Source organism: Ctenopharyngodon idella, chromosome 3, assembly GCF_019924925.1.
Source record: "Ctenopharyngodon idella isolate HZGC_01 chromosome 3, HZGC01, whole genome shotgun sequence".
Lineage (NCBI taxonomy): Eukaryota > Metazoa > Chordata > Actinopteri > Cypriniformes > Xenocyprididae > Ctenopharyngodon > Ctenopharyngodon idella.
Window position 1 is genome coordinate 48,897,070 of NC_067222.1, and position 10,217 is coordinate 48,907,286.

The 10,217-nt window shown below is 35.9% G+C and overlaps 1 protein-coding gene across 1 annotated transcript; it reads right to left on the bottom strand.

Moving 5' to 3' along the window:
* Positions 1-939: 939 nt before the first annotated feature.
* LOC127508794 (gastrula zinc finger protein XlCGF57.1-like) lies at positions 940-9,874 on the bottom strand. The gene is made up of 5 exons (XM_051887168.1): positions 9,712-9,874; positions 7,199-7,415; positions 3,930-5,343; positions 2,812-2,900; positions 940-2,212 (listed from the first exon to the last, which is right to left on the bottom strand). Exons 2-5 carry the CDS (start codon positions 7,254-7,256, stop codon positions 2,148-2,150), a joined length of 1,626 nt encoding a protein of 541 aa, XP_051743128.1. The 5' UTR covers positions 7,257-7,415; positions 9,712-9,874; the 3' UTR covers positions 940-2,147.
* Between the last annotated feature and the right edge of the window lie 343 nt (positions 9,875-10,217).

A 10,217-nucleotide genomic window follows, 5' to 3' on the forward strand; every position in this document is an offset into this window, starting at 1 on the left:
CAAAATAACTAATTTCAACTTATGAATAAAATTAATGAGTAACTTTAGTGTTTTCAGTGATGTGCAGCCTATACGTATCTGTTCACAGCTCAAAAAAATGAGTTTTGGGGTTTCATAAGTCGTTACTGAGAGCCCCACGAACGAGCATTCGACGCCCCTTGGTCCTAAGCCCAAATTTAAGGTTTTTATTGACTGAAACAGAAGAATGTCCCGGTTCCAATGTATTTAGTGGCCGCTAAATAGTGGACTACATCTGGCTGAGTGCGATAGACGTAGTTTAATCAATTAAAATTGATATTAATTGTGAAATAACATCTATAAACAGTGTCTGCAGACCCATTATTTGGCGGCCACTAAATACATTGGAAGTGGGATGGAATGGATGACAAAGTGGACTGCCTTTTCTTGGTCCAATTTCCCATCCCTTTGAACTGAAGTTGGATCAAGCAGACCGGTGATTGGTCGGCCTTCAGGCCTCTGTAATGTGAACTTACTGATGAAGGTATAATTTACTGAACTTAAAAAAAAAAATGATTTGACGACAAAGCCACTAAAATTGAGTAAATTAAAAATGCTTTGCAGCTGGTTGCCTTAAGTTAACTCAACTTTATTTTTTACAGTGTAGATGATCAAAGACAAGCCAAATACTATTCACAACAACAAAACATCTATAAACATCAACACAATCACACATTTAATCAGTTTATTTGTAAAAACTGTGTTGTTTAAAGTTCATAGTGATTGTTCTGATCTCATGAAGCCTCGTGGTTTGAATGGAACATCTAACAGACTAGAAAAAACTATTTGAAATATATATATATATATATATATATATATATATATATATATATATATATATATATATATATATATATATATATATATATGATACTGGATATCAAGGGTGAAACTGTTAATGGAGTAGACAGACAACAATCTTATTTAATGTCAGTCATGTGTAAGATGAAAATTAGGCATTCAAAAACTATTGAGAATATAAAGACACGGAAAGCTCAAAAAGCAAATATACTAGGCAACTTCATGGCTTTTAGAACTAAAATTTCTGATGCAAGCAGAACCAGCGTAAAATAAAACTGACAATGAGTTATTGATAAAAGGAGTCATGAGTTTAATCAATCATTGAAGCAAATACAAAAAGAAAAAAGAAAAATTGAAAACGAAGACAGCCAAATCATCAGCAAAGGCCAGTTTCAAAGCTACATGAAGTATATCCTGCAATTGCATGGAAGAGTAGAAGAGGAAGAGAAATTCGATGTTCAAATAAAAAACAATGAAGAATGAGTTAAAAATTAATATCAGATTCACGCTTTCTGAACTATGCAAGCACAAGAACATTGAGTTCATTTAAAATATGACTACTTTTCATAAAAGAGAGAACTCTTTCAGATCATCATCTGTAATAAAGGATTCCTGCATATTTAAAATACACTGCCGTTGTAATGATGGGTCAACAGTGTGTGGATCCATTAGCAGCTTTATTAAACACAGCAGTAGTACAGACAAGGGCAGAGCAGTACCGTAGTCAGGGACAGGCAGGGGTCGAGGCTGGCAGCAGGAATCAGAGACGGGTCACAGGCAGGGATCAAGACAGGCGGCAAACAATCACAGTCCAGAGTACAGGCAAAGTTCAGGGCAGGCGGCAGAGGTTCACAGATAATAAACAGCCCGGGTGATAACAAGATATCAGTCCACAGAATAACGCTCAGAAATGACTACCGTAGCAAATCAAGACTTCGCAAAGATGTGGTGTGTGTCTTAAATAGTGTGTGCGTGATGTGGTGCAGGTGAAAGTGCAATCAGTCCCAGGAATGAGGGCCTATGGGAAATGGAGTCCGAATGGCAGGGAGTCAATATTCCGGTGATGGCTCCCTCCGGCGGTCCGGAGGATGAGCCGTGGGAGCCATATTCACGACAGCCGTGTCTTTTCTGCTGTAATGTTATGAATGAATCTTCTCCTTTGTGTGAACCTTTAGGTGATTCTTCATGTTTACCACACTGCTCACAGTTAAATGGTCTTTCTTCAGAATGAGAAGGTAGATGTGATTTCAGAGCGAAAGCCGTTTCTTTCCAGTGTTAACTCTCATGTGAATCTTCAGCCTTGATTTACATGTGAATCTTTTTTTTTTTTACACTGAAGGTGACAGATTTTTTTGCCTTCTGTTTTTCCTTTTTTTGTTCATATCCATCAGCTCTAAAAGAAACATTAAATCATGTGAGATTTTAAATGAGAGACAAATGTGAAATGAAAAGTAACACCCAAAGTCAAGATCACTGATGAGTTCAATAGTCATTTTAATCCCATCCAATCAGGGGTGCGTTTCCCAAAGCGAACTATGGTCGCAACTTCCGTCTATACCAATAGAGTTCAATGGGACTTACGACCATAGTTGACTAACGATGCTTTCGGAAAACACACCCCAGGTCAACAACTGCTGTGCTCGATTATGATTTATTTAAATGTCATGAAGATGATTTGTGTTATAAATCACTAGTTTGGTCACGAAACTCTAGATGGCGCAAGCTTGACATGTAATTTGTAAGCAATCAAAATTTCCTACATGGCACAAGCTGATTAAGCCCTTGCTTCTGGAGGCAATGAGCTTGCTTGCTCAGTATTTAAATTGTGGTTCAGTGTTTGTTGTAAAAATGAAAAAAAAAAAAAGCTTTGCTTCATTAGTGGGTGAAAATTTCTCTCGTTTTTCTTCTTATTCTGAAACAATGTAAATCTATTGAGCATCAGCATGTTCTTCAGCATGATGAATAAACGAGGAATGAAGAATAAACACCAACCTGTTTGTTCTTCAGTATCATTCGGTTTCATTCTGCAGGGCTCTAGATCACTGGCGTTATCTCTGTCCTCTCCTTCCTTTCTGGTACTTCTGCCAAAAACATTTCCAAAAGACATGATATGAGATCAACCAACAAAATGTCCTGTCACTCATCATGACTGTTTATATAGCGCTTATAAGCCATGATTGATATTGGGCAAATGGAGGGAATTTGGCCAGGGCACCAGGGTTACACCCTACTCTTTATGAGAAGTGCCATGGGATTTTAATGACCACAGAGCAGGGGTTCTCAATTCTGGCCCTTGAGAACCACTTTCCTTCAGAGTTTAGCTTCAACCCTAATCAAACACACCTGAACAAGCTAATCAAGGTATTCAGGTCCTACTAGAAAACTACAGGCAGGTGATTTTGATCATGGTTGGAGCAAGAGTTGAGAAACCTTGCCACAGAGAGTAAGAACCTCTGTTTAACATCTCATCTGATGGATGGTGCGTATTACACTACACAAGGGCGGTCAGGACCCACACAGAGCACAAGGTGAGCAGCACCCCCTGCTGGACTCACTAATACCCCTTCCAGCAGCAGCCCAGTTTTAACAGGAAGTCTCCCAGGTGAAAAAAAAAGAAGGTACTTTTCTATAATGTACTTAAAATGCTATTTTCACACACTAATTTTGTACTTAATATACTAAAAATTCTTCTTAAGAACATCAAAGTGTACTCAACTGTGCTATTTTGAGACACTGTATTTAGATACTTCTTATACTACATTTGAACCCATAGTGTACTACAAGTGGTAACTAAATATATTTTTTAAATACAGAGATAGTATATAAAAAGCACATTTTAGTTCATATTTCATGGTGTCTCAAAATAGCACAGTTGAGCACACTTAGATGTTCTTAATATACTAAAAATTCTAATTTAGTACTTAAGATAATCTTAAGTACAAAATTAGTGGACGAAAATAGAGCACTTTAAGTACATTATAGAAGTGTACTTTTTTTCACCTGGGCAACCCTGCTCAGCTTCAGTGGTTGACCAGTCTTGGGCTACTGGGTGATTTGACTGTGATTAACTTACATAGAAGTGTCTCATCACATAAAGATGAACCGCTTACCGTGATTTCAAACTGCGGTGATGTGGTTTCTCCACTGCATGGATCTTCATGTGCATCTTCAGGTAACTTTTAATAGCGAAACTCTTTCCACACTGATCACACGTGTGTGGCTTCTCTCCAGAGTGGATACTCTCATGTGTTTTCAGATTTACGGACTGAGTGAATCTCTTGTCACAGTGTGAACACTTGTAAGGTTTCTCTCCAGTGTGAATTCTCTGGTGCAGTTTTAAACAGTTTGCTGAAAGGAAAGTCTTCCCACACTCAAAGCACATGTACTCTTTCACACCAGTATGCATTTTCTGATGTGCTTTTAAATTTTGCAGCAGTGAAAAACTCTTTCCACATTCAGAACATGAATGTGGCTTCTCTTTCGTATGAACTGTCAGGTGTCCCTTCAAGTGTGATGCTGTAAGAAATGTTTTGCCACATTGATCACATGCGAACGGCTTTTCTCCAGTATGAACTCTCATGTGAAGCTTAAGACTTTGTTTGTTCGAGAATCTCTTTTCACAATGATCACATGTGAACAGCTTCTCTCCAGAGTGGATCCTCATGTGTCCTTTAAGGCGATGTGATTGCGCAAAACTCTTCCCACATTGATCACATGTGAATGGCTTCTCTCCAGTGTGAAATCTCAGGTGGTCATCAAGATTATTTTTATACGTGAAACTCTTTCCACATTGATCACATGTGAAAGGCTTCTCTCCAGTATGAACTCTCATGTGAAGCACAAGACTTTGTTTGTACGGGAATCTCTTTTCACACTGATCACACATGAATGGCTTCTCTCCGGTGTGGACCCTCATGTGTTCCTTAAGGTGTGCTGGTTGTGTGTAACTCTTCCCACACTGATGACATGCATGCGGCTTCTCTCCAGTATGAACTCTCATGTGAAGATCTAGATTATATTTATTTGCGAATCTCTTTTCACACTTATCACACATGAATGGCTTCTCTCCAGTATGAACTCTCATGTGAATCTTAAGATTATGTTTGTTTGAAAATCTCTTTTCACAATGATCACATGTGAAGGGCTTCTCTCCAGTATGAACTTTCATGTGAAGCTCAAGATTTTGTTTGCTCGAACATCTCTTTTCACACTGACCACAGGCAAATGGCTTTTCTCCAGTGTGGATCATCATGTGTCCCTTAAGGTGTACTGATTGTGTGAAACTCTTCCCACACTGATCACATGTGAATGGTCTCTCTCCAGTATGAACCCTCATATGAACATCAAGACGTTGTTTGTTTTTGAAACTCTTTCCACACTGAGTGCAGGTTGTAGATTTCTTGGCTCTTTGCTTTAAAAATGTCTTTTTAGTCTTTGAGCGACTCAAAGGTTTTTCTCCAGGTTTGACATGTTCATCCTCCACATCACTCAGTTCTTCACTCTCCTCGCTTTCTTCCATCAGGTCTGAAATGCAGAAAAAGTTGAATTCCATTTTCAGTACATCAAAATAATTCAAAGAGAAATATGAAGTGAAGGACAAAAAGTGAACCCTGATGTAATAGACAACTTATATAAAATGTTATAATCATTGATGCATTTTATACAATAAATACTTGTCACTGAAACTTTCCATGAATGAGAAATTGATCTTCCAAGTATTTTTTTTTTTTTTTAATACAGGCACACATCCCATGTTTCTGAAGTGAGAAATATTAAATATTTCATGAACAACACAATCATGACATAATAATAACATTAAATATATGCAATAGTGTCATAATGTTGATAACATTTAGATTATTAAATTTTTCTAAAACCTTTTTATTCCTGCTTTCCAGTTCAAGCTTGCAGTGTCCATAGAAATGTACAAACTCAAGGTCTAGAGCAACCATGGCTTTAACTAGTTTTAAACTCACAATTTTAATTAGCATTAGCTGTCTAACATGTTTTACTCAACCCTGTGTAAGGTCCACCCAACTGGCCAAAAGTCGGTATCCAATGGTGTGGTTAAAGGTTTCCTGCTTGCTTCGTCTTTACGCAAAGTAATTTAATTCTAATTAAGTATTTATCTGACTCCATTGTATCACAACCTTGAATTTCAGTTGGAATGGCAATTGATTTTTGGTCATTTATATAATCAATGTAACTAGACATTTGATTATTCTATGTAACTCTTATATTTTCATTTGGATGCCAATGACACTTAAGAGTCTCATGCCAGTCATTAATGTGTATCTCATGGTCACAAACTCATCAATCTGATTCTATAAAATACAATCAGTCTCTATAAAATAAACATATTATAGTTATTTTCTATGTATTACATTATATTTATTTTAAATAATAAGTTATTACAGTTTTATTAAAAGTTTTAAATCACTATAAATTTTCACTTAAGATTTTTCCCCAAATCGTGGAGCCTTCTGAAAGATAGGGATTTAGCGTTACAGAATTATCCTGAACCATTCACAGCATTTCCTTAAGCACTCAGACCAAGATAAACATTTTCCAAATGGAAGCATGAAATAACAGCTGGAGTTTGCATTGACAGGGATCACAGACTTTGGTAGTTCACACCTTGTTGAGGAATAAGAGACCGTGTGAAAGGGCACCCCCTCTGCAGTAGGCAAAGTATCTCTAAACTCTCTAACTTATATTACATTTTAGTCTGTTTGCAGGACACGAAAGCATTGTACCAGTCGCACTGAGACATTTCAAAGGATACCAAACATGACTGTTAATTCACTCGCATTGACAAAGAACATTATATTTTCATGTGATCACTCAGAGTGAACTCAGTGAAGGGAAGAATGGCTAAAGGGATTGGAGTGGGGGAGAAGAAACAAATACCAAGGAAGGACAGGAGGGGAAAAGCTTTTACGCATCTTCACTCAGTGGGCTGTGATCACATTCATTTACCCTGTTACCAAAGTTATTATAAGAAGAATAATCTCTACAACTATGAATAACTTCTATAATTTATAAGAAATACAACTTCATCAGTAACGATAAATCAGATTTTGCTTAAGTTCTGATTACAATCCAGTCAGCCATTCTGGAAAGTTCATACTTGATACAGTTTACTATTTTTACTATATATATATATATATATATATATTTATATATTTATATGTGTATATTGTGAACTAGATAAACCAGACATAAACTAAGTTTGACCAGATGTTGACAATCAATATGAAAGTTTCTCAAACCTCCCTTTACTGACCATTTGTTTAAAATCAGTACCCATTTCATAGTTTACCGTTTATCTAAATGTTCAGCATCACGAATGAATAAAGAATGAAGAATAAACACCAACCTCTTTGTTCTTCAGTATCTTCAGTGTGTTTCATTCTGCAGGATTCTGGATCACTCATGTTCTCACTGTCCTCTTTAATAAACTTAGTCTTTGCAGACTTCAGCTCTTCCTGATGCTTTGATGATCGTCTTTACTTGTAGACTGAAGGGAACATTTATTGGTGAATTGCTGTGGGAGGAGCTTCACTGATGATGTGGTTGCTGTGGGAGGAGCTGATCTGCCAAAATCAAAACTATATCAGTTACTGTTATATCAGTTTGTTTTTATACTTGCCTAAATGATACATCTAAGCATGTCGATCTGTCTATCATAAAATAACTCATGCTCATTCAATTCATAACTCTAAAATTATAGCCTATTGTTGTGTAGTCTGTCTTCTTTAAAAATCACTCTTGAACTCTTCGCGTTTTGATGTCAGGAAAAAACTTTATTATCCAAGTAACAAAGCTTAGCTCTTTTGCAAAAGCAACTCCAGAGTCCAGTCTCTAACACCTCAAAGATAATCAATACATTCCATACTTGTATTTAAGCAGTGAACATGAGACAAGGGCTTCACCGTGCATTTCCAACCAGCCTGAAATAGGTAGCCATAAGCAGGCACGTTCCTTTCCAGTGGCATACTTTGTTTCTCTTAGGCTTCTGTCCTGAGCCAGAATAAGTAATCAATAATCTTGTTGTTTTAGATATTTATCCTCTTGTACAGCACAATGGCCAACTACTGTTGTACTTATTGTGGTATATAAATAAAATTGATTGATTTTGATTTAAGTATAATTTCTTTGGTATTATTCTCATAGATTACACTCAATTCAATTATTCTCTATAAAATATTCTACAACACGCAGAAATAAAGAAAATAATTAGTAATTTAATGTAAATTCTTCCAAATATAAATGAGAAACTGTTGAAAGCATGAAGACAGAAATAAATTAGTAAACCAACAAATCCCCTCAGTCTGTTGACACCAATGAAATGAGCTTTAAATGTCAATTTACAGCAGATCAGCATAATAAATGAGGTGAACTAGGAACTATTCAGTCTTTTCAGCAGCTGTTAATATTTATGAGCCTCAGACTATCAACACTCATTCAACAAAACATTCAGATCATCAGCAGATAGTCTGTCTTTATTCTGAGTGTTTGCTGTTAGAAACTGATTATTTGAGTCAATATATATATACTAAAAGCCTATAAAACTGCTCTACTGAAAGACAACACTGTTATTTCTCACAATATGACATCAGTAATACAAAAACAGTAATGACACTCAGGTAAATAACTATGCTACAGCAGCATAATATGTCCATGTGGATCTAATTGTAGTTGCAATAAAGTTATTAAATCATTAACAAGTGACGTTCTATATACAGAATTGACAATAATCATAAAATCATAAAACTTAAAAAAGAGCACCAGTAATATTTAACGTTTCCAGTGCCAAACTTCATTATATTTATCAATTTTGTTTGCTTTTTTAGTTTGATACTACACCAAATCTTTCTCTGACAAGAACCAAAAGATGCTTAATCATATCTTTCCACCTGTAGTCCCTGATGGCCAAACATCTTCGACATTATAGAAAAACTAGTGGCAAGAACCTTTTTGACTAAAATGCTTTATTCATTCATTCTGATTCAGGTTTTTTTTTTTTTTTTTTTTTTTTACTCAACAAACTCTGTGTTTAGTCTGCTTTTGGGATGGTAAGAACTTTTGGTGTTCATCATATTTTCAGAAATCCAAACAATTAAAGATATTGATATTTCAGCTTCATTTGATTGGTTTTATGTTAAGTTAGATTTAAGAAAAGAAAAATGACTATTTGTAAAGCGTAATTTGATTATTAAATTAATTTTTAAAAGAGGTTAGATTCATTTAGATGTTCAGTTTACACCCAGATTGTGCAAATTACCCACCGACTCGGATCAACTTTCCCCTAACCTGGGGTAAATTGATCCACAGGAACTCTTTTATAAGAAGCCATATTTTTAGAACTCTTTGTCATATTCTGATCATTCAAAATGATAGGAAACATCCTGAAATTACAAGATACTCTTGTGGACCACATGTAAAAAAAAAATAAAAAAAACGTCTCATCTTACCCCACTCTCCCCTACAGGTTCAGTATATTTCAAATTTAACAAGTAAATGTAATCTGCCAAAAATAAATGTCGACAGAGAAATAAATATAATGAAAATGGCAGCAGCAAAACTCGGAATCGATTCCCATCAATTTCCCTCACAGATCTCAAACTTTCACTTTTGACTTGACATTCAGTAACAGTTCTCACTATAAAACACCGACACAATAATATAAACTAACACACAAAATCGCTCAGGTCTGAATGAATTCAACATATTTTCCTCACATGCTGCACTAAATGTTTATTTCAGCAGGAAGACGCCAGAAAAGACGCACAAGTAGAGCTGTGCCCGATGAAAACAATACAGAAACGAGCATGTCGCTTAACAAACTGCATAAAGTGTGTTTGATGGTTGAGCAAATATGTGAAATACCGTGAACGGGTTGCCTTGATTCAGAAGACTCGACGCTGACTGAATGAGGGGAGGGACGTCGCGAGAGGTGATGTCATCGGACGCCAACAGTAATAATCAAAGACGCGCCAAATATGTTCACAACGACAAAACATCTATAAACATAAACATAATCACACAGAAATAACAAAAAGGATTGCGTGCCGCTTATCTTTATTCAAGCTTCTGCTGGTTGTGTAAAGCTGTGGTTAGACGGAGACAGTAGGCTATAATCATTTCAGTTTATTTTGTAAATACTGTGTTGTTAAAGTTCATATAGGCTAATTGTCCTGACTTAATGAAGCCTTGTGGTATGAATGGACCATCAAACTGACTAGAACAAACTCTTTGAAATGTATGATAGGCTACTGAATCAAGGGTGAAACTGTTTATAAAGACAGACAGCAGTTTTTAATGATTCAAAACTTTGGATTTTACCTTTAATAAAGTGTAATATTTAGAAATCCCTTTCTTAACTTAGATTCTGA

Excerpts from the sequence above, each read along its gene's own strand:
- LOC127508794 (XM_051887168.1), bottom strand. The coding sequence starts at position 7,256 with ATGAGTGATCCAGAATCCTGCAGAATGAAACACACTGAAGATACTGAA. Across the intron at positions 5,344-7,198 it reads AGATACTGAAGAACAAAGAG|ACCTGATGGAAGAAAGCGAG; the intron begins GTTGGTGTTTAT and ends TCTGCATTTCAG. Across the intron at positions 2,213-2,811 it reads TGATACTGAAGAACAAACAG|AGCTGATGGATATGAACAAA; the intron begins GTTGGTGTTTAT and ends TGTTTCTTTTAG.